General features: G+C 43.3%; 1 protein-coding gene and 1 long non-coding RNA gene across 5 annotated transcripts in view; one reads left to right on the plus strand and one right to left on the minus strand.

The window, feature by feature from the left end:
• LOC119436964 (uncharacterized) overlaps nt 1-7991 on the plus strand; it is a 29066-nt gene extending 21075 nt beyond the window's left edge. The window contains exons 1-4 of one of the 2 annotated variants that reach the window (XR_007464798.1): nt 5617-5845; nt 6428-6490; nt 6964-7084; nt 7710-7991. This is a non-coding gene — a long non-coding RNA (uncharacterized LOC119436964). Of the gene's footprint in view, nt 1-5616; nt 5846-6427; nt 6491-6963; nt 7085-7709 lie in introns of those variants that run through there. The other variant, XR_005189158.2, reaches the window with a different exon arrangement.
• LOC119436970 (dynamin) overlaps nt 1-24643 on the minus strand; it is a 156799-nt gene that overhangs the window by 54748 nt on the left and 77408 nt on the right. For 2 of the 3 annotated variants that reach the window (XR_007464797.1, XR_007464796.1), the window contains exon 20: nt 17853-18036. Coding sequence is in view for 1 of the 3 variants with exons in the window: in XM_049660141.1 (XP_049516098.1) it covers nt 17964-18036 (73 nt within the window). In the remaining 2 variants the exon portion in view is untranslated. Of the gene's footprint in view, nt 1-16364; nt 18037-24643 lie in introns of those variants that run through there. The other variant, XM_049660141.1, reaches the window with a different exon arrangement.

Genomic DNA, 24643 nt, shown 5'->3' on the forward strand with positions numbered 1-24643 from the left:
AGGTGAGTGCGAGTGCCAGTGAGTGTGAGTGGAGGTGAGTGCAGGTGAGTGCCAGTGGGTGTGAGTGGAGGTGAGTGCGAGTGAGTACCAGTGAGTGTGAGTGCAGGTGAGTGTGAGTGGAGATGAGTGCGAGTGCGAGTGAGATTTTGTGAGTGTGAGTGGAAGTGAGTGCGACTGCGAGTGAGTGCCAGTGAGTGTGATGGAAGTGTGTGCGGGTGCGTGTGAGTACCAGCGAGTGTGAGTGCAGGTGAGTGTGAGTGGAGGTGACTGCGAGTGCGAGTGAGTGCTGTGAGTGGAGGTGACTGTGAACGTTAGTGAGTGCGGGGCCTGGAAAAAATTATGGTGAGTGAGTGTGAGTGAGTATTCTCCCACACTGACGACCTATGGTGCCATCTGCCACAGGCAACCTTCAAAAATTTTTGAAAGTGTTCGCTGACACACCCTGTATCTCTAACATAAAATGAAGATATAAATCAGAGAGAATATAATGCGTGAGGTGATAAATACGCACAACTTTTTTTTTTAATGAAAGAAAAATAATGTCAAAGAACTGCTGACTTCATACTAGTGTTGTTGAAAAGATCCAACTGAGCCTACATAGAAGGTACTACTGTCCAATATTCCAACAATAAGGAAGCATTGACCATTTGAGTGGGCAGCTCCATGTGATGAAGTTTGGCAAAGAAACAAGAAAGAATACACACATGCATGAAGTGCATTTTCAAGCATGAATCGTGTGCTAGGCTCTTCCATTCAAGCTTGACAATCCTTGCTGCTTGCCCGCCCCTATTTCTATCAATCATCAGAGACTACATATAATTTTATTCTTCGTTTCTTTCCTTGCATACAACTATCAGTAAACAAGTATTCAGTGTATGTAAAGGTGGAAAATTAAAGTGCAAACTTGCACTATCATGGTCCTGTCAGGTTCCCCGTCACCACTTTTAGCCAATGCAGGCAGACAAGTAGTAGGGGTATGTCATGTTGACTGCAAACGCATTGCAGACAACACTTGCACTGAAAGGTGACCTATGCAATTATGTGTATTCTTGCTCTTTTCACCGACATTTTGTATTAAAATAGATGTTCCAGCTAGCAAGCTGCAAGCTTTTTTTTTTTTCTATTTTAAAGCAAGGCCTTCTACTCCCATGAAACGAACTGATGTTGTTAGCAGCCACTTGAAGAAGCCTCCAGTACATTTTTTTTATATGTTCTTATGTCAATATTACTCATTAACTTTTAATTGTTAACTTTACAGCCACAATATCAAAACATTTTTAATATATACTTGAAAATATCTGTTTCAGCTGTTTTTGGCTCGCTACCTGCCATGTAGCCTCTTTCCCATAAGAGAAACATTTATTACAAATAAATTTAGAAAAGGCAACCCCTGTGGTACTTCCCCTGAGCTGCCTATCCTAAGTTGGTTTCTTTTAGGTGTGTGCTTTGCTGGGCTACACAGCCCACATAAGAAAGACCAAAAAATTTCCAAAAGCCCAATGCAGCCTTTCACTTGCATGCCTCAGCAGTGCTGGGGCCGTAATCTCAATTGGTCACTTTCGCACACACTTTCGCTTTAGTGTGAAGAACGTCCGGTGTGATACACCTCACTGGAGCTATATGGGCACTCTACCCACTGGCTGAGCCAATCAAAATTCACTGACAGCGATATCCTCGAAAGCTGACCTCCATGGTTGACCAAGCGTTTGCATAAATTTATGATACATTAAATTCCTTTTAGCGATGTATCCCACAGCTTGTAAGAGCAATAAGCAATTTGCAATTAGTCCATGCCCTTGATTTGAAGCATCAGCTGAACACAAAATTAACACATATGTACTGGTCTACTCAAACAGGCAATGTGTTGCACTTATGGGCAAGCCTGTACACGCCATGGGGAGAATTAAATTGCTGGCAGGCAGTTTACAAGCACTACTATGAAGTAAAAGCAGCTGGCCCACATTGGGTCTTTAAAATTTCCGTGGGCTTACTCTTAAATGGGAAAAGTGTAGCACAACTGAAAAGTAGCACAACTGAACAGCTGAAACTGATAGTCTTCAAATGTACTTTAAACATCTAGTATTTACAGTTACCATAAAGTTTGTTCCTGAACTGAAGAGGAGCACAGCTATCAGCGCACATCACTATGAATGTGCAATTTTATTTTTTCACTCCTTGCACGGACAGTTTAACACCATTACATCGCTTGGTTTAATATTTTGTGGAAGATTGAAATCTTGCACTTTTAATCATTCATTTTTCACATGCATTAGAAGTATGTACATGTTATGCGTAATAAGACGACGGCGAGCATGCAATCTAAATAAAAATATAACACCAGCTGCCATGCACATGCTTCAGAGCTCTGGAAGGCACTGTGCAATGCAAGCACTGCACGAGAATAGTGCTAAGATATGTCAACACAAATTAAATCTCAGGCCAGCTTGGCAGATCGAATCACATTGGTTATGCAATGATGCTGCATTTTGATGGCATACCAGTGCAGCAAACAAGGAGGGACAAAGACAAGCGCTGAACTTCCACTGATATTTTTATAAAGAATGAAAATTTTGCACAATTAAGCATAAAACCAAAGCTTATCAGAATTGATATTGTGTTGCTGCACCCATCAAAGGACAGCGAGCCTCTTCAAAAAGTGTTCCGAGAAATGTCACAGCATTGACCAGTCTACATGACAAATGTTTTACTATGGTGATTCTTGATCTCACGAAATGCATCATAACCTTGCAAGGCAGCAACAAAAACAAACCAGCTACCATTATAATACCAGCCTGCATATAGCACTGGTGCCTCAAGTAACCACAACCTGTGATTGTTAACATAGTAGCAGCACTCCCTCCTGGCTGCAAGACGAGTCCAATTAAAGGCCACAATTATCAACAAGCAAGCTCTACTCAATTTCACCAAGGGTCTGGCTAGCGTAGAAACATGATGACAAATCCAGATGCCCAACAAGCGTGGCATAGTAGTAATTTTCCACTATGGAATGGCAGATTTCTGCCAAAGCCTCAAAATTAACTTTTGGTGACAAACAACTGCCTACCACCTGCTGCTAGTAGATGCAATGGTGCAAACAGCACTACAGGTAAAAATCATAGCAGAATGACCTCCTTCTGCAAAGTGCATAGGCTGCATGCCCCAAAAATTGCTTAAACTTCAGCCAGGCTTCTACGCTAACGCACAAGGCATACCATGGCAGTATCTCAATTTTTAGACGCCCTCTCCCAAGAAGAGTGATTTACTTTCCAGGAGAAGGAAGGCAAAGCCAAATTTTTGCACTTTCTTCACAATTTTGAGATCCTCAAATTGCTCTCTGAGATAAGCCATGCAGCCTTCTCCGTTTTTCTGCTGGCCTTGCTGGTGTACTCGCAATGCTTCCCTCCCCCGGAATACAATGTCAATCAAGACAATGGGCAAGTAAGATAGCAACGTATTGCGATACATTTTTTTCCTGATGTCCACACAAACTTCACTGAACTGGATTAATATTCTTGGTATGTCTTTCAGATTTAGCTTGGGCAAATAAACTTCAACAAGTTTCTATGGCCACTGTCACATACAGTTACTGTACATGTCTCTAGTACTGTTACATGTCACACAGACAAGTAGAATTTTACAGCTGATGAGCATACCTTAAACTTATGACTTGCACTTAAAAGAGCAAATCCTGGCTAATAAGAACTACAAGCAGTTTGATCCCACAATGCACACAGGGGTTGCAGCCAGAAGTTCCAGCTTTCTTTTTATTTTATTTATGTTTTAATTATTTTTTCCCTTACAGGCAGATTAAACTTGTCCTACAACACAACTAGAAGATGCAAGCCAGAAAAAAGGGGAGCGACTAAATCCCCACCAGAACACACCAGTGTTGCCAGATCTCGTCTTGTGCGGTTCCCTAGATTTGCGAGGCGGAGATGTCCCTAGTGAAGTCACGCGACTGCGTGCCGCGCTCGCCTTCTTATCGCCTCCCCCTCCTCGTACGTGCGTGCGCCAGATTTCAACGTGTGTGCACGCAGGAGATGAACGTGGGCGCAAGGTTTACACTTGCAGCTTATTCTGAAGAGAAATGAGACTATGTTGCATTTATTTATGAGAAATCTAAGTTAGCACGTGTAACGACAGGGTAGGTGAGCCTTAGCTAGGCGACTGGCCACGGCCGTCTGGTGTTGAGCGATCGGGCAGTGACGAGACGCTCTCTCGAATCGTTCTTGACGCCTTTTATACGGTCCCCACCCCCCATTCTTAAAATTATTTTCTGTTACGTTAGTCACTGTCGCACTCTTCAACATTCACCTGATTTTTTAACGGCGTGGCGGCGCCTAGCATTCCTATTTGTTTCTGCGTGGACTCCAAAGCCATTCACCTACTTGCCCTCCCACCTGTTTGTTGTGGCGGTTTCTTCCCTGGCCCAGCCCACCCGTCCTTGACATATCTTGCTGTGCGTAAATCAGCGTTCTGTAGGTCGTTCGATCTTGTCGATGCTCAAAACATTTAGCAAATGTAATGCTATCTATTCCGCAAGGCAGTTGCTAAGCTTATTGTGGTGCAGTTTATTTTGCAATCAGCATGTCATCAGCACTGCATGGTTCCAGCTAGCAGGCTGACCTGAACCGATTATTGTAAAAATTTTGCACGTCTGAGAAAACTCGATCTCGGTTCCGTTTGTGCCTTTGCATATTCTGCATCTCATAGCAGCACACACTGCGCGACTTATCGATTCACAAGTTCAATTAAAGTCAGCCTATAATCTGCGCTGACAAACGCGCGCTCACGATCTACAGGTGCATTGCAACAGTCGCCTTACTTTTTCGACCTGCCACGGGGATTTCCCGTAGCTCTAACCGGCAACAGCTTACTGGTTCAAGAAAACGGAAAGTTCATGTTTCTAACGTGACTTTTTGGAATCATGAGGTTAGTGGGCGCACAGATGTGAACAGATTGCGCAATTTGAGAACATAGAAAGAGCCTGAAGCATTACGGCGGAGCGAACTAAATTTCTGGTGAAATAAACACACACACAGGTTAATGCGACTAACCGATTCCTTGTCACGCACAATCGACCACTTACATACACAAAAAGGGTCAACAATCGTCGCCACCAAGACGATTCATCCAAATGATCGCAAAGCCACACAAGACATAAGGCATCGCCGAAGATGAAGTTGTTGACAGTCTTAACAATCTACGCGTGAATTCATGTGAGCGCTCGCGAAATAACGCAATCCTGGCTAAAACAAACAAACACAGAAAATATTATAAACAGAACAAATGCTCGATATGGCTCGAGATTGGCTCCGTTCTGAATACGAAAGCCTGGCAGCCAGCCACGCAAAGATACTTGCATCCATGAAAAAACCATGGAGGAAGGAAAAAACAGTCGTTGGCGTACGCAAGCAATGTCTCGTTCCTGGGTTCGTACATTGTGCTAGTTGTGTGCTGTTCTATCTACTAGAGTCATCTAGCTGTGCCGACGTTGTGTGCCATGTGTTTTGTGTGATGTAGCGGTTTCGGTTTAGAAACACACATAATCCGCACCCAGGAGACGCTGTTTGCAACTACGCCCGCCTATATAATGAGCTGTCTCCGTGACCAGTCGACCACTCGCCTTGGTAACTTTTCCCAGTTTTCCATGGTCTTGCTTCTGTGACATCGTCAGTTGTTCGGCCGCCATGGCGATATAACAGTTTTGTATCAGTGCTTTGTGACTATAGAGTTTCTCACTCTATTATGTTTGTGACAACGGCTGTTTTGCGTTTTTTCGCCGACGGCTTACTACCACAATGGCGGGATCTGCGTTCGCCACCTCCGTTCTCGATGCGCCTTTGTACGTCGCGCGTTGGGTAGCACTTTTTCCATTAAGTGAAATTCTTTGCACTTTGTGTTTCGTCAACAATGTCCGAATTTCTTTAGGTGATATGGTTGGGCTCTACTGTCTTGTTGCTTTTTGTCAGCTTTATTTTTTATATGCGGGTTCTGCTTGTTTATAGTTTTTGTGGTTAACGTAGCATGAAACAACCGAAGGGAGTGCATTCAGCGAGGACACGCTGCTCATAATCGTGAGCCAGTCTGTACTAGCCCTATCTTGTGTCCTTTTGTTCTTGCATGGGTACGTTACACTGTAGCATTGCGCACGCGCATGTGTCACTATACAGCTTGTAGCGTTCCAAGCGCCATGCTTACTTGTTTTATGCATTGTCAAATGCAATCGGCTGCTGATGCAAAGTTGCACTGGTTTTTTTATTCTGACTAAGCTGCAAAACTTGTAGCGTAGTACATGCTTCATCTGGGAGTGCAATCGGGACTGCTTATCGTTTATTAATGAATAACTGTGGTTCACCTTATTTGTAACTGCATATCTGGCTTTCAACTGACCTGATGCTCTTATTTTGTTCTTTTCACTGTTTAGACGGCGGGACATCTTGGTGTCTTGGCGCTAGCTGGATGGCGGGACCTCATCATTATGATCAGTGTAAGCCAATGTACTTTACCCTCTCTGATCCTCAGTGTATTGCATGTGTGTTGAGACCAGGGAGCACTTCACCGTAAAGTACCTAGCATTTATCAAACGGGCATTTAAAAAATTTTTTTTTACACTGGTCCCTAATCAGCTGCCACTATTCTGTTTCTCAGCACCAGTGTATGTACACAGTTTACTTCTTCTTTCCTAAGCCTTGTTAAACTCGTATGAAGGTGGTCAATACTATGCAAGAACTCGCAAATTAACTCTCTTGTGTCATGATTCACCAGTATTTCATATATGAGTAAAATTTTGCTATAACGGTGTACGTTGCACCTTGCTTCCCCAATGCACAAATGTGTTCAAGCCTGTATGTGACGAGTTCTGTATTCTAAAATGTTTTCTGTGTGATTTAGTTTCTTTACAGGAATTTGCTGTACATGATCAGCAAGGAGTCTAATTTCATATCCTTGTGTGTGCTGCAGGATGTATGCTTTGCTGCTTGGATTGATAAAACATGCGCCGAGGCTTCCATACAAGAACGAACTTCAATTGGCTCTGGCACCATCAGTGCTTGGCTGGTACCTGCCGAATGAATCGTCGCAGGTAGGTTGTGCGGACCATTATTTAACCTTACTCTGAGCGGATCGACCAATAATGTGTGATGGCACATGTGTCTGAGATTGTGTTGTCACATGTGGGTGTAGAACAGGCATGATGCTGCGGGTTCCAGCAGTGTGCAGCGTCGGCATTTGCAAAAATTTGTCATAAATCTAATATTACCTGTGCTGTTTTTATAGCACCAGCTACATGACGCCGGGTTTTCGCCGTCGCCGCACTTTGCACGTTTCGTTAACAGCGACAACTCTCTCGACCAATCGCGGCCGGGCTGCGTTTGTGACCTCCCACGTCACGAACGTGTAGTGCAGGAAATTTAAAGGGGCGTCAACACCCATGCTTCAGTTTTCCGCTATTTTCTCGCTTATTAAACCTCTGTTAGCAGTAAGAATGATGTCTGTGTTCGTGATAGGATAACCTACCATTAAAGCTGGACTTCAGGTTTCTCTTTAGTGTCCCTTTAAGAAATCAGTGCTTTAAGACAAAGGAGGGCTTAAATTTATTTCTAATACGGGGTAAAATTCTTGCTTGGCACATATTGTTAATTGAAGTTCCAATTTGCACATTCTCATTTCCTTTTTCGCTTTTTTTTTTTTCCCCCTCGTCTGTGCAGGTTTTGCTTGCCTGTGTCTACAAGAACCTTCACGTGTCACCTGCGACAGAAAGCATTTGTGGGCAGCCAGTGCTCTCCTACAAAGACTGGCCTGCTCTGGCTGCGACAGCAATGATCTTGCACATCTATGCATGGCCAACTTTGCTGCTATTTGTCACTCTTGTTAATTACACTTCCTGCATCTTTTCTCATTTATTGGGTAATAAAGTTTGACTGTGTGACATGGTGTAAAGTAGATGTCTTGCAGCATTTTGGCTTGCAGTCCTTTTCTGTGCACTTCATTTCATGAAAAGCTCATCGTACAGTGTGTGTAAAAAAACAAACAAAAAAAAAAAAAAAAAAAAAAAACAGCATGTTCTAATTTTCCTTTCAGTTCTGGTAACATGCAATATGCAAGGGATTCACTAATGGAGGGTATGCCGAAGAACTGGCCATTATTTCTGCGTGATGCTCTGCAAGCATATGATATTGTAAGAAGCCAACAAACAATGATACAAGGAAAACATAGGGGAAATTACTTGTACTTGCTGATGAAAATGAAGAAATGATAAATTTATCATTTCTTTATTTTCAATCGGTAAGTACAAGTAATTTCCCCTATGTTGTCATTGTTTGTTGGCTTCTTATGATTAATAAGTCGGGGCCCCTTGGTTCCCTTTCTTCTGCAAGCATATGGCAATACTTAACAAGGGACACCCTCAAAGAAAGTTGCAATTTACTTTCAAATGAGGCACCGGAAGAAAATATTTGTATTGCCAGATAGAGTGGTGCGTCGAGTGCTTTTCCAGATGTGAATCATTCTTTATTTTTAAGAATTCATTGTAGCACAGCATTCTCCTTCGTATACTTGTGTAATGCTGTAACTATATACTAGCTGTAACTATACTACATACTAGCTCTAACTGATAACAGGATGTCATATCAGCCTGAACCGCAGCATCACTGACAAAAATGTTTCCCTGCTACAAACTATTTCAGTTCGCAGGAGACCCAGCAGTACAAAGTTTTGTCGACAGTGCTGTGTTTCATGCAGAGAGAGAGACTAACATTAATTGAGGTAAAAGGGAAGGGATTTAGGAGCTAGATGGGTGGGGCCCCAAGTCCAGGGCTCCACTGGCTTCTGCCGCCAGCCAGACATGGCCCAGAAGCGCTAGTTGCACTTCCGGGTCTGAGCTAGCGAGGAGTGCCTCCCATTGCTCCGGAGAGCTTTATAGTCTGTACCTATCCTGTAAGGAATTTAATTTCTCTGGCCTTTTACTACATCCCCATGAGACGTGGTAGAGGGTCGGTGGCGATTCGCGACACCACGGACAATCGTGCCCGTACAAGGTTGGAAAAATTTTGTGCAGTCGCAATAAATTTGGATAGACCCCCGTTTGAATTCTACGGAGGTCCATTGCGTCTTCCATTTCAAGAGATTTGTGGGGGACGCCATACTTTTGCCGTGCGCCTCGCTGATGAGCAAGAATCTCGCGCGGATCCAACCGAGCAGGATCACTGTCTTCCTCCCCGCGAAGGCGATGCAGTGTCGTGTGGGGTGGTTGTAATTGGGAGGGCGGCTGGTGCTCCGCTCGATTCGTGAGCTCTCGAGCTAGAGCGTCCGCCCTCTCGTTACCCTCTAGGCCAGCATGTCCCGGGCACCAGACCAGCCTATAAGTGTTTTTTAGTTCCCTTCCTAATAAGTTGCGTATTTTTAATGGGAGGCGGCCGTTCGTAAAGAGTCGGCACGCCTCCTGGGAATCCGAGATGATAGTGATGTAGGCCTTCCCGACTTTTCGCTCCCCATGTTTAATTGCCAAGGCGATGGCGAAACACTCGGCTTTGGCGATCGAGGACGTGTACAAGGAGGCGCTTGATACCATACTACTCGTGTCGCTATTGATTACTGTAACCACTGCGCGCTTCCAATTATATCTCGAAGCGTCTGCGTAGAGTATGTTGTCATTGCCTCTGACTAGTTTTCGGAGCCATTTTGTTCGTTCCTCTCTCCTTTTTTTATGCCTTTCTTTGGCCATATTCTTCGGGATAGGGGCTACCGAGATGTTGCATCGAAGAAACACTCGGCTTTGGCGATCGAGGACGTGTACAAGGAGGCGCTTGATACCATACTACTCGTGTCGCTATTGATTACTGTAACCACTGCGCGCTTCCAATTATATCTCGAAGCGTCTGCGTAGAGTACGTTGTCATTGCCTCTGACTAGTTTTCGGAGCCATTTTATTCGTTCCTCTCTCCTTTTTTTATGCCTTTCTTTGGCCATATTCTTCGGGATAGGGGCTACCGAGATGTTGCATCGAACGGATTCTGGCATGTCCACTAGCACCTCGTCCAAGTTTTGGGGATGCGGTGGAAAGCCCGTCCTTATCAGAATCTCCCTTCCCGACCTCGTCTGGCTGAGACGGTTCCTTTGAGAGATTAATGTAGCAGCCTTGAGCTCGGCGTACGTGTTATGCACGCCGATCCCGAGGAGCCTGTCTGTCGCAGTGGCTACCGGTAAACCTAATGCCGCCTTGTAGATCCCTCTAATGATAGAGTCTACTTGCCCTTCCTCGCTCTTGTTGAGCGTGTGGAAGGGCAAGCTGTATGTCAACTTACTTATTACGAGCGCCTGCACTAAACGTAGAGTGTCGGTTTCCTTCATCCCCTTTTTGTGGAAGGTGATCCTCTGAATCATCCTAGCCACCTGTTTGGTTGCCGATTTTAGGAGACCAATTGTGTAATCTGCCCTACCGTTGCTCTGAACCCAGAAACCCAGGATACGAGCAACGGTGACCTCTTTAATTTTCTGATTTTCGATTTGGATTTCTATTTGTCCGTTACTTTTGTAACGTTTTCTATGTATACGGATCACCTCCGACTTTTCGGGGGCGCAGCTGAGACCGCTGGCTCTGGCAAAGTTTTCTACGACCAGGGCCGCCTCCTGCAGGGTCTGCTCCTTGCTGGCCAGAGACCCGCGCGTGGCCCATAGAGTGATGTCATCCGCGTAGAGGGTGTAACCTAGCTGCGGGACACCGTCCAAGGCCCGCGCGAGTCTACGCATGGCGATGTTAAACAACAAAGGAGATATGATGGCTCCCTGAGGCGTGCCCTTGTTTGGCATTAGGAAAGGTTCAGACTTTACTTGTGAGATACCAATTGTTGCCGTCCTCTCCGTGAGGAAAGCCCTTATATAGTTGAATATGTTTTCGCCGCAACCAATTATATTTAACTCTGAGAGTATAGCCTCGTGAGATATATTATCAAAAGCCCCCTTCAGGTCGAGAGCAAGCAGCAAATGCTCCCCACCCGTGGGAACGCCTTTTAGGACCTCTTCCTGTAACAGGAGGAAAGCGTCCTGTGTCGAGAGGCGACTGCGGAAGCCCAGCATGGTAGCCGGGAACAGGCCCCCGTCCTCTGAAATTTTGAAGTCTGGTGTGAATGACCGTTCGAAAAGCTTTCCCATGCATGACGTCAGTGATATGGGTCTGAGTGCCTGCAGGGAAGGCTTCTTCCCGGGTTTTGGAATGGTTATAATTTTGGCCTTTTTCCATTCTTCAGGGATCTTTCCTTTAAGCCAATAGTGTTCATTAAATTTATTTGTTAGGTCCTCTATGACTTTGTCACTAAGGTTCCTGATCATGGCATTTGTAATTTGGTCCTCACCGGGGGCTGTGTTCCTCTTGGCCGCCTGGGCTGCCGCAAAGACCTCCGCCTTTGTTATCGGCGCGTCTAGGTTTTCATTTTTTGCTCCCGTGTAACTGATTTGATTTGCCGAATTTGTTGTGGTTGCACTCTCGCCAATGTATCTGGCCTTGAGAGCCTTTATGAGGTCGTCATCCGTGCCCGGGAAGTCTTCCGCGATTTTCTGCATTGTTCTGTTGGTCGCGGATTTGGACTTATCTGGGTCAAGGATGTTCCTCAGGATGGTCCAAGTTTTAGCAGTGCTTAGTGTGCCCTGAAGCGAGCTGCAAAAGCTGACCCATCCCTCAGTTGCCAATTTGCTTGCGTGTTCGTTTGCTTCCTCTGCCAGAGCCGCGATCCTGCGCAAGAGTTTCCTATTCAGTCGTTGACTTCTCCACCGCTTCAGGAGGCTTCGCCTGATCTCCCATAGGCGTAACAGGTGGCTATCTACTGCCGGTGCCTCTATGGTTCTTGCTATTTTCTTCGTTGTGTTTGCGTGTACCGATTTTATGTACTCAGACCAAGCCTCAATTGATTCCGGTACGGATTCGGGTGGGGGATCCCATTTTCTGAATTCCGCCCAATCTGTGATCCTCGCGTCCCCTATGACTCTGCGCAGTTTGGGTGTCGATAGGGAGACACTGATGATATAATGGTCGCTTCCTAGATTTTCCTCCAGATTTGTCCAGGAAGCGTCTTTGATGTTGAAGGTGAAAGTGAGGTCTGGGAACGTGTCCCTACTTACACTGTTGCCTACTCTTGTGGGCGCGGTGGGAAGCGTTATTAAGGTCAGACCCAGCCTAGACGCAGCGTGCTCGAGACGCGTTCCCTTGGGTGAGTCTTTTATATAACCCCATGCGCTGTTAGGTGCGTTAAAATCGCCCAACACCAATAGGCGGTCCTTGGTGCCCGTGATATTAACCGCTTGCGCGAGGAGCTCGCTAAAATCCACATCTCTCTCTTTTGGAGGACTGTATAAGTTCACTATTACAGTCCTCGCTTTTCATGCAGAGGTGACATCGGCATACAATGCAGATCTTGTTTTATGTACAAAGTAATTGTGACCGATGGCATTCAATTGATTGGTCTAAGCAAAATGCACTAGTTGACCAATCGGGCTGTGCATCACTCTACTCGACAATAACATTTTTATTTTTTTTCTGGTGTCCATTGTCTCATTTAAAGTAAATTGTAACTGAACAAACCATGTGTAGCCACTGCCGCAAAAATTTGAGAATGTGTGTTGCTCTTGTCAAGATGTCCGTTAGCCAACTTTTAGCGTAACGTTAGCAGGGCTTACTGAACTATACATTTAGACGTAGACGGCTACGAAATGTCTTGGAAGACGGCTACTACACTTGTGAATTATCCTTTCGACATCAAATAGCTGCTTCCGTGTTTTGTGGGCACCTCCGACGCGTATGACTTCTGTGCTTTATTCTATGATCTAACCAGATAAGCTCGGGCCACGTGCACAGGCGCCGTCGCCACACTTTCCCCCTCTCCCTTGCCAGTCCCCATTCCTGTCCACGTGCTGTGTCCGCCCAGGGTACCCCCCCTAAGCCCCCTGGGAACGCATACGGGGGCTAGAGCTTCACTGCAAAAAATATCACAGTTTCGCCATAATGACAACGCATTGAATGCGATGGCAACATGTTAGAGTATTACACTAAATGTAAGACTTGTAACTGTAGTGGCAGCATGAATTGAAGTAAGCATAAGCTAAGTAAAAACGAGCTGTTGTGCTAGGGGTCCTGTTTGAATCCTGCCATCAGATAAGTTCATTTATGTTTATTAATTAAAGCGAACGTCTCCCTTAGACTTTACCACCACTTTTCCGTATCGGGTATGTTTCAAACCTTTTTCCGGGCACGATCCCGAAGGTAGTGCACATTACACAATTTACAGGTTTTAGCTCCGTTGTTTCTCAGTTTTAATATTTAGGTCAGAAGATTTAAGATAAAAGGCATGCACTGTCAGTGTTTTGTTTTGTGACATTTGTGGGCTGCCATTTTCAAAATTCTGAGGAATAATATTGTCAAGAATGTAAGACCTGGTATGAGCAACTTTAGTGATAGAATGGTGTGGCAATAGCTGAATATTAATCCGCATATACCGTATGTCATATAGCATACATATACCTAAATATATACGGCACATCACGGCAACGGGCAAAATTCGCTTGGAGTGTCCATATAATTGCTGTCGCAATACAAGTTTCTCTAGCCTCCACAGCATTGCACCTGATGTATGAAACAGATTATAGTGATATTCGCATAGCTTATGGGAGGAGCGGTCCATAAATATGGCATATATTGCATGACATTACAGTTGCGAGCTGTGTGGTGCATAAACATTGCATGAGAATATACGTTGTGTAGGATAATGCATTGCGCAGCAAATCTTCGCACCCAGCTCCCTTTTCCTACCTCCCTGCCTCCTTCACAAAGCCTTTCTTTTCTTCATCTGATTCTCTATACATTGTCATCTCCCTCACATCTCACTTCCGTCCTTACCAAATTCATCCTTCTGTGCACTTCCACTGTATACTTCCCTCTCATCTCGTACTCCTTCACTCATTTTGTATTCATTTGTTTTTCTTGTTCTCAGCAGCAGGCTGGTTTCTTACCTCTCCAATTTGCCTAGCACACCACCACGTGCAGACTCGTTCTCGTGCAAATAAATTTTAATTGCATGTTTCAACGTGTGCACATTAGATCTGTAATTTTTTTATTGTAATCTCCCTTTTCATTGATTTATTCACCTGTTATCAATTCTCGAACAATGCTGGTACTGCCGGCATCAACCATTTGGGGCAGGAGATAGAAATCAACCTTTGCAAAATTCACCTCCTGCCAGTTCATAGCTGCATCCTGACCTTGCTCCTGGCCCTGTGCCGTGTTGGATGTGGGGGTTGGCATGAAAGCCAGCCATGTGAACTGACAAGTTACGCAATTGCAGTTCACAAGTATCCACAACTCCACCTTGAAGCCCGGTTGGCGGGCCATTTCTATGCACTTATCGGCTGTTGCCAAGGCACAAAGGTAACATGAATACACGCAGTAACAAGCAGCAGCGTATCCTATGCAGGTCGCATAGGAACCCTAGCAGAGTTTTCACACAATATGTAGTAGTTTCTCTAACCACCCCCCCCTTTGTCAAGATGCCATGGTGTATGCATGTATCGAGTATGTAAAATGCAGTGCAAAATGATCACCCAGAACACACACGGAACATGACATGAATGCGAACAACGCTCTTGCGCATATCCAAGCACATAGTGGATATTAACTACATCCTTCCACTAAACACATGAAAATAGACCGCAAGGTTTAGTGGCTGTTAAGTGTACTGTAAGTCACTGTGCACCGCTATTTAGTGGGAACATTGGTCCTGGCAACAAAACATACACTAAGAAATAGAGTTTTCATTTTTATTGTTTTTCTAATCCCCTTACCAGGGTACACCTGTTGGCAAAAAACTAGCTCAAAATGACATGTCGTTGAGGAAGAAAACACTGTATTTGTGCAACGAAATGTTCAGTTTTGCCCATGATGCTGACATGGCCCATTTTGTGTCATTTGCCATTCCAAAACAGTATCATAGGCAGGCCATTTCGGTCTTGTTTGAAAGAGCATGTCTGCAGCTTGCGCTCCTGCCGAAATGAGCCTTCAATGCTGCTTCTTAAGGAAACTACCTGGTTTTGTAGCATAAAATGCCATTTTTGCACACTTTCTGCACTTTTCTCAAAAAATAATTTTTCCTAGTCAAATGTTTTGGGAGCAGCACTGTGGCACTATTACTCATTCACTCTTTTTGATTTCTTTTTTGCCTGAATGCTAGAGAGTCAGATTGCACAAAAGCTATAATATAGTGTTTTAGGACACTGCAACATTTTGAAATCCTGTAGAAATCGTCAATAAAAATTCACTTGTGCAAAGTTGCAACTCTAGAATTTCATAACTTCAGCTAAAATACAGATATAAACATTAGAATGCGCACTGTTTGAACATTCAGGAAGATACCTGCTTAATTTTAGCTCTCTTGGTGCAGTACATTTTTTGAAAGTCACATCCCAAATTTATAACACATAAATAGTGGGAACCTTTTTGGATTGACTTCAAAAGAACTCCATATTTCGAATCGGCATGCAAGGTTGAATATTTCCTGAAAATTTCACGTGTCTAGAGTCAATAACAGAAGTGTTTTTATCCCGGACCCATGTCTGTCCCCTTCAATTGTAAGCGCAAAGTTGCAAGCTGGTGTACACCTGACAAGAGTGGCAAGTAGCACATTGCAAAAAAGCCCTGTACTCACTGCACACATTGTAAGAAAATGAACTATTGAACTGCTGGGCAATTATGTACAGCACTTAAGGAGCCCATTTACACAATTTTAAATTGCTGCATCAAGTTTTACTACCCTGGGTCAATTTTGGGAAAAGATATATGGATCGTACAAGTATTTAGTCACTATTCTTGCTTAAAAAATTGGCATTTAGGACGGCTTGCAACGTAGATTATCTGAGGGCCCCGTGTGTGTGTGTAAATGTAGGGTTACTTTGCTATGTAGTTGTCATGCCCTTTGTTTTTTTTTTGCAAACAATCTTACAAATGACACTACTTTTAAATCTTCCACAGAGATTCAAAAAATTTGTTTAAATATTAACGGAGCTCAAATGAAAAAAATGCAAGTCTGGTTGCATTTCTGAAATTGTGGTCCATAGTATTCTTATTCAATTTGATTAGAAAACTGCCATATTTGAACACCGCTACTTGTTACTTCAAGTGCGTGGTCGGTGACTATTTGAGGCCAGGCATTCACTAGGTATCTAACTGTACAGGCTCGCCAATTAATTTTTCCTTGTGACAGTAGAAAGTTATAGAATGCATACTTACTCACGCAAAGGCCCGAAGAGGATCTGCGGTATACTGCCAGACCAATAAGCCAATAATGGCTTGCATTACAAGAGTGAGAATAGAAAGGACACGGAAGTTCGCCAACATTGATACTTTAATTTACAACTTCAAACACACATTGCTGCGCATGTGTACACCACTGGTGTGAGGGTCCCCAGTCTGTCGTCATATCATACATTCTTACAGCATGTACTTCCTTTTGCAAGCATAATGTGCGCGCCCGGCTGTACTGAGACATTCATGCTGCTGATGATTACTCGGGTATTTTAGAATTAGCATGTGGGGACAGTTGGGGGCTTAGCTCTGCTAGAATGCTATCTGAGCCTACAGAGCACACAGACTACAATCGCGTCCTAGACGCCCTGAAGAAAACTCGCACTTTGTCTTTACTGCAACTTCGGCAAATCTTCAAAGAAAATAGTAGACAAGCTTCATATTCTATGCTGCACTCTGGATACACACACGAAAAATACCTTTTTTTTCTTTTTTTTTTTTCCAGACATCAATGCCAATACATGTGTGCTCACTATGCAAGCATAACCGGTACATCAATGACATGCAAGTTTACATACAGCGAGAGAGGCAATCTCTTTAAACTTTGCCCTATTTGTATAAAATAAGGCAAATAAACTGTGCAACAATGAAATAAATACCCTTCAACCAAGCATAGGGCTACATACTGATTCAAAATCAAACATTTAAAATAAGCACTTCCACTTGCTCAAAAAGAGGATAAAAAAAATGGCTTCCCCACCACCAGTGCTGAATGTGAACACCAGTTGAGGAACCTGACTCTCTGCTTCTTTTACCAGCAAACAAGCTTCGGTATCAAATTTTGAAAAGCAAAATCCATTTCTACCTACAAAATACACATAAGTCAACACGGTCCTGCAAAAAAAAAATGCCATTTTAAATTGCCAAGTCACTATGTGAGGGCATATTGGGGCACGCATACTGGGACTTGCGCAGCCTAGCAATTTTGCATGGAGCCTTTACTTAAGGATGCGCCTTGCCAAATAAATACCTTCTCTTCAAACAAAACCACAAAAATCAGCACAAGGAAAACATGGCTGAACTGCCTCGAGGGGGGGGGGTGAACTGGTGAAATGAGGACACACAGGTAGGTAACATGAAGGACCATGGCTAAGTGAAGCAACCATAGCAGATGGCATGGTGCTCGTCATGGGCAGCCCGCCAGCCAGTGACAGGCTGGGGGGAATACATTATACCCACATGTCTCTGTATACTGGTCAGGCAGACTGAGTGAGCACATAATAAAAAAAAATACGAGTGGCACAAAGAAAGAGCAATTCACAGTGACCAAGAAATCAATCACAGGAAGTTACATTACAAAACTTACACAATCCAAACAAACAAGTGAGGCAGAGTCGGGACTAGCAGGGCACTGGATTTTCGCCTAACCTCTGGTGACATAGACAGGGATGTCCCTGCCAAGGGATCACAGGCGGTTGGCTGCCCTATGTGCCACGCTGCTGCTTGGAATGCTTCTCTTTCGGTCCTCCCCCACGTTTTCACCTCATGCCACCGACCCTCCTCCCATGACCTGCCTTTGGACCACATCTCAGCTTCACTGGGCCCTTTGCTCTCACACTGCTCTCTGTTTTAATCAGTCTCTTAGGCTGGTCGTCCTCCACAGAACACAAGGATGGAAAACTCAGAAGGGCCATTGTGAAGATGAAACCTGCGGCCGGTCGGGGATTCTGGGAGGGACTGATGGAACAGGGCGCCTGTTTTTGCAAAGTAAAAGAAACAGTAATAGTTTGAAGCATTAAATGTGGTGCACAAACAAAAGGAAACATGATAAACTAAAGTGGGAACCAAAAGTAACACCTAGCTTTGCTGTACAAAACAGCTCTTGGAAAACTAGCACAGCAAAGCTTCAATTTTTTTTTCTTTTGGGGTCAGTGCCATAACACTGAAAATAAAACAGACCAAAGTGATATGCCTCTCAGTCAGAGCCGTACTTCACAAATCAATATGTAATGGTTTTTTGACAAGCTAATAAAGAAAGCAAAAAGCTGCACAATTAAAATAAAGCAAAGCTTCTTGGATTTCTAGCAGCTGGAAGCGGGAACCATACAAGATAAGATGGCAGGAGCAACAAGCACAAGTAAAATAGCTTCAACTCTTGCTGGCTTAATGGGAAGAACAAGTAGCTCAAGAAGAAAATGCACAAGAGCTACAAGTCTGCCACAAATACACTGCATAAACTGACCCAATCCTGTTTCTTGGCTTTGCAAAATTATGTCAAGCAACACCATGGACACTGAATATTTTTAATATGTGTAGTGAACTCTGTGCCAGTAAAACATGCTCGGTGAGGTACAGTCTACTTAAATAGTTATTAGTCAGCAACCACTGTGAATACACCATCACTTCTCCCACTAAACACCAAAGCCAAAATGCAGCCTTCCAGCTGCCAGCTATGCTATTAGGCTCAATTACAGTTTCCTCATGCATGCAGACCAGGTGTAATCAAGCAGAAATAAAGCTTTAATACAACAGCTGCATAATGTCTTTATAAATCAAGCAAGAACTTTACTACATGGGGGAGAATATAAGAGCAAAAATAAGGCTCATATTAAAAACTAAAATTGGCAAAACTGCGGGCTAGTTGACAGTGACACAGGACTGCTGGAGAAGTATGGAAGAAAACTGCAGTAGCATGGCTTGTTTTTGGGTCCCTCTGAACATTAAAAAACACCTAAATGAAAATGAGGGTAGCCCGCACCGCAAGCGTATCGCAGGCTTAAACCAATCAAACGAAAATGAATAAGGGTATAACCCAAAAAGTAATTTAAGGAAAAGCGAATTGAAAAAAAAAAATTAAAGAATGCCGAGGGTGAGCCGACTCAACAGGCAGAGAAGATATTCGGGCAAATCCTGTCAAAAGGTGGGAGCTAAGTGTCTGCCATGGCATGGCATGTCGCGTCTCAGCAGTAGCATGGCGACAGTGGGTAACAGAACCAGTTCACCAAGCTAGGCCTCTTTGCTCATTTCGTTCATCATGCTTTTTATAGTACTACGTGCCAGGCCACCAAATTTGTATTTTTTTTCCTTCATTTTTTCCCCCCGCAGTTACAACCCTTCACTAATGTCTGCTAATTAATGAGATAGTATGCAGTAACTATTTGCTGTTGACGCAAGTACTATAGACAATGCTGCAGAACAGCCTACATTTTTAGATAGTGGTTTACACGAGCACAAGTGTGGCAGATGTAGTTAGCAGTAATCACACACTAATTACCATACTTTCACTCAAAACCATTCACCAAGAGCCAATAATGTTTCAAAATATCAACACCATTTCGCAAGGTAAAAGTCTACTATGGCTGAACACACAAAAGACTAACAGTCAAAGGTACATATGCTTGCCTAGCAACTGCTCCAACACAATTAAACAAAACAAAATTAAGAAATAGATCTGAACACCAACATTGTAAATTTTGTTGCATATTTCTGAAATAATGGATATGTAATACTTTTTTTTTTACAGTAATTTAAATGCAGAAATAGTGCAACGTATTGCGATATATTTTTTTCCTGGTGTCCACACAAAGTTCACTGAACTGGATTTCTTGGTATGTCTTTCAGATTTAGCTTGGTCAAACAAACTTGAAGTTTCTATGGCCACTGTCACATACAGTTACTATACATGTCTCTAGTACTGTTACATGTCACACATGGTTACAATTTGCAAGGACAGACAAGCAGAATTTTACAGCTGATGAGCATACCTTTAACTTATGACTTGCACTTAAGAGTAAATCCTGGCTAATAAGAACTACAAGCAGGTACACACAAAAGGTTGATCCCACAATGCACACAGGGGTTGCACATATAGCAATGCAGCTGGAAGTTCCAGCTTTTTTTGTTGTTGTTTTTTTTTTTTTTCCTTACAGGCAGTTTAAGCTTGTCCTACGACACAACTAGAAGATGCAAGCCAGAAAAAAGATGGTCGTCAGCAAACATGCACTCCCCACCTCTCACCAACAGCAAAAGGTCAAACTCAACTTTAGGGCCTAAACTTCACAACAATTACAAAGCAGTGTTTCCGGACAGCGATGGATGATTGTCTGCCTGAAACGCGACTTGCCAAGCAATGCTCCTTCGTCAAATGATTGGCCGCATTGCGGTAATAAAACCTGGCAGAACTTACTTTCTTGTGCACTTAACCTGCTTGGGGCAGCTCATGTTTCTTCATTGACAAACCTCCAAACAAGAAAATGTCACAGCTGAAACAACAATTATTCTGGAGCAAGAACCTTAACACTTCAAGCACTGAAGCAGTAGTGGCTGAATGCCACCCCAGCAGTTTTGGCTCCGAGAATGAGGCACTAATGAACTCATTCCGCACACAGACGTCCAAATCCTTGCATATTTCAGCACATACCAAGGTTCTCCCAATATCTCCCAGTTCCATGCAGTGCCTCAGAATGCACGTCAAGCATGACACAAGTTACAGCCCCACGTCTTACTGCCAATACAAAGAACTACTTTGAGCAGAATGCAACCAAGAGGTCAGTAAGAAATATCAGCAGAAGTGATGCTAAACAGAAGATTTAAAAAAAAGTAGATAAGACCATTGTCACTAAATAAGGCTTAAAATATCAACGTGCTACACTTTCTTTCAGCTATGAAAAGCAAACCTTACTGCATGCGTGCTACATGCACATCCCAAGGAAGTGGCAGCACAAAGCAGTTGTGTGTTCAAGGCCCAGAACAGGAGCGCGCAGTAGGAATGCAACAGTTTTCCAGCAACAGCAATTTGTCATCAGCTCTAGGAGCCGTATTTATTCAAGACCCATTCACGATCTTAGTGACTTTTGCACCTGCCATGTTTGACTGATCAGTGGTGTAAGGGCAACACTAGAAAGGCAAGGACATAAACGCCTGCTAAGGTGTGTTGCCAGGTGAACAGCAGCATGCCAAGACATATGAAGAAGGAGCATTGCATTTGACATCAATGGTAACCTGCTTGCGGCAGCTCTTGTTTCTTCAACGACAAACCTCCAAACAAGAAACAATGTCGCAGAAACAACAATTCTTCTGAAGCAGGAAGCTTAACACTTCAAACACTGAAGCAGTAGTGGCTGAATGCCACCCCAGCAGTTTTGGCTCTGAGAATGAGGCACTAATGAACTCATTCCGCACACAGACGTCCAAACCCTTGCATATTTCAGCACATACCAAGGTTCTCCCAATATCTCCCAGTTCCATGCAGTGCCTCAGAATGCACGTCAAGCATGACACAAGTTACAGCTGTTGTTTCATTACCGGCACAGATGAAAGCAATACTCATGTATACGGGAGGGTGCTTTGTTTATGAACTTAAGTATATGAGTATGCATGAAAACATACTTGTGTATGTTGAAAACATACACTAGTTTTTAAAACATGCATAGGTGTACAAGCACTTGTGCGCTTCATGCATGACATAAACCAGAACTCGAATAGTACAAAGTTCTAGCCATTTGTGAACAAGAGATTGCAGAAGAAAGACCTAAATACGTCGGCACGCAAAGCCTTGTTCAATGTTTCGAAAACATTCATTTAATGACTGCAAATAAAATTCCCTCCTTCACAACCAGTTTATTACCCCTTATCAGTGTGCCAAAGAGCCTAACAACAAGACTGCAGATAGGGTGGCTGTACTTGGAAGACAGCTATTTTTCTTTAAAGAGCGAGCACAGGGGGTATTCGCAACAGTGTAGTGTAACCACAAGAACTGCTTCAAAATATCCAACAATGCATGGACAGAGCAAACTTTTGAAACGAAAGCATAAGTAACGAGGCAATGTTGAATTGCTGCCAATTCTGCAAACCTTTGAAGCCTATGGGCACAGAGCTACCCCACTCGGCACTTGCAATGAAATAAAAGCAACAAGAGCTATGCGAAACATGCAGACAACTGTGGGATACATGCATCAGGAAAAACCACAGGAGATTTGTCACCTAGCACATCAGCTTAAAGTTACATAGCGACATCTGTTCCAGGTTGTTGATAATGTAGTGCCCAAATCTATAGGCTAGACAGCGTTTCTATAAATGATTAAGGATCACTGCTTCACACTAGACTAAATATTACCTAAATTTATGCAAGTGAAATGAATAAATATTAAAATTATGACACCGAGAAAATGCTAATGAGTGACTAGGTTACAACCACTAGCAAACAGCTGCTATCACCTGGCAGCTTTAACATTAAAAGTATAAGAGCAATGTCAAGTGAACTGGCAGGCACCAGTAAATTACCAGCAAAGCAGCCTTATAACGTTGTGCTTGGCTTTTAAATAGCTCCATTTCCAATTACAGTGGACCTAGAATTTGCTGCCAACCTTAGTAAAGCAATAATTGACTGAAAGGCTTTGCAAAAAAATAGCTTATGTCACTTCCCCAGCATAACTGAATACAATTATGAACTGACAAGATTTTTGATGCCTTTGTATGCATTTTTACCAGCAAATCTAAATCTTGTGTCGCTTTGTCCCTATTTTCATAGCGGGAATTGGTGCACCTTCCCTGCATGCCAGAAATTTTCTGGTTGTCTCCATGTTCAAATGAGATTGTGGACAGGATGACATCAATCAAATTAAAACTCCAGTGATAGCTCAGAATGGACATGGAACTTAAAACAAACAGTATTATTTAAAAGAAATTGGAAATATCAAATTTACTAATAACAGCCCCCTTTCCCTTATTTTAGCAGAACCAACAAGGTCTGCTACAGCTCATGTATTCACATGGCATTGTCAAAGCAGGACAAAGTGGGAAGCTCCCGCACAAAGCTTGGCCATTCGAACTTTCTGCTGCTGCGAGTCTGCCTTGAGCACCTGCACTAAATACCCATTCATGTATTCATTTCGTCTGCAAGACTAGCATTGCTTACAGATAAAGAAAAAGGATTTTTCAAATGAAAGACCAATTCCAGTTTCCAGTGCTGCAAGGCAGACCCAACATGCTCAGACAACTTAAAAACAGACCTTGACTTCCAAAAATATCCTACTGCATTACACGGACGTCGAGTTCTGCAGCCTCACACCTATAGTTGTGATCACAACTAGCAACACAAGCGCTACCACAGGAAAGCTGTACCCGCTCTGCCTTGGGGTGACTACCACATTACATGCAAAATGGTGAGGACAGGTAGGGAGAGGACAAGTAGGGAAAAGGGCCTTGTTTCTCCCATGCTTCAGGCATTATTCTGTTGCTCCCTCAGGCCTTCATGAATATCTGATCTAGTCACTGTCCCTACATGTTATGCATGCAACATTTGCAACATTTAAGAACAAGACTTGACAACAGCTTCAGTCAGATCTAGACAAAGCACCTCAAAAATTAGTTTGTGTTTCCCCGTGCTGCTAGCCTCACAATGCACATGGGGAGCAGTGTATACCTGAACATAAAATGCCACAATCCATGGAAGCAGCTTTTTAATGAGCCGCTTTTGCAATGTGACATCGCAACAAACTGTCACAACATCAGCACAGCACAGGCTGCACTGGCACGTTATTGCAGGCATCAAAATACAACCTAAAATTTATAACTCGTGCTTCACTGCATTACAAAGCAAACTAAGTCTTGTAATCAAAGTCCCACACCATCATCATGACTTGGTTTATTGTTTACAACAGCTCACAGCATTCGTATGATATATTTATGCAGGGAAGTAGTTTGTTGCAGGTTTAGGCACTCACCAACTGAAAAATTCTGTGTAATAAATCAACAGCCCCAAAAAACACAGTGCATCCTGATAATCATAAAGAAGTTAGTGAACATAAAGCTAAAAAAACGCAATGTGTATCACCAAGAGGAATGTATAAAATAACATTTTAAGAACTTGAAACTTTTGATACGTACTGCACACTGACACACTAGATTATAACTTGCATACAGTGATTTATGCTTTATATCAAACATGCAAAGCTTTTTAAGTGATATTCATATACTATAAATTAGTTAAAACAAACTGCATATTGGATATATCGAACTCCGAGTGCCTACAATTTGTGCCATAAAACCAACACCAGCAGCTTTTTTTCCTGTGCGTTTTTCGAGCATGCTTGGACATGACCAGGTAGAGTGCAATATGACGCATAACCTGATGAAGCGCTAGATCCTGTTGGGTTGTTGTGCTACCTACACAGGCCTCTACGACAGTCAGGTCACCATGGGGTGTTTCAGCACTGTCACACAGCTCTCCTTTACCCGAGCATAACGAACTCATCATACTCGGGTTCATTTCAGATACACGAATTCCCATATATAGAATTACTCAATATGTCGAACTATATTTAGCGTACAAACCAGTTCGTTAAAACAGCATTCCATGTT

Source organism: Dermacentor silvarum, chromosome 1 (genome assembly GCF_013339745.2).
Source record: "Dermacentor silvarum isolate Dsil-2018 chromosome 1, BIME_Dsil_1.4, whole genome shotgun sequence".
Lineage (NCBI taxonomy): Eukaryota > Metazoa > Arthropoda > Arachnida > Ixodida > Ixodidae > Dermacentor > Dermacentor silvarum.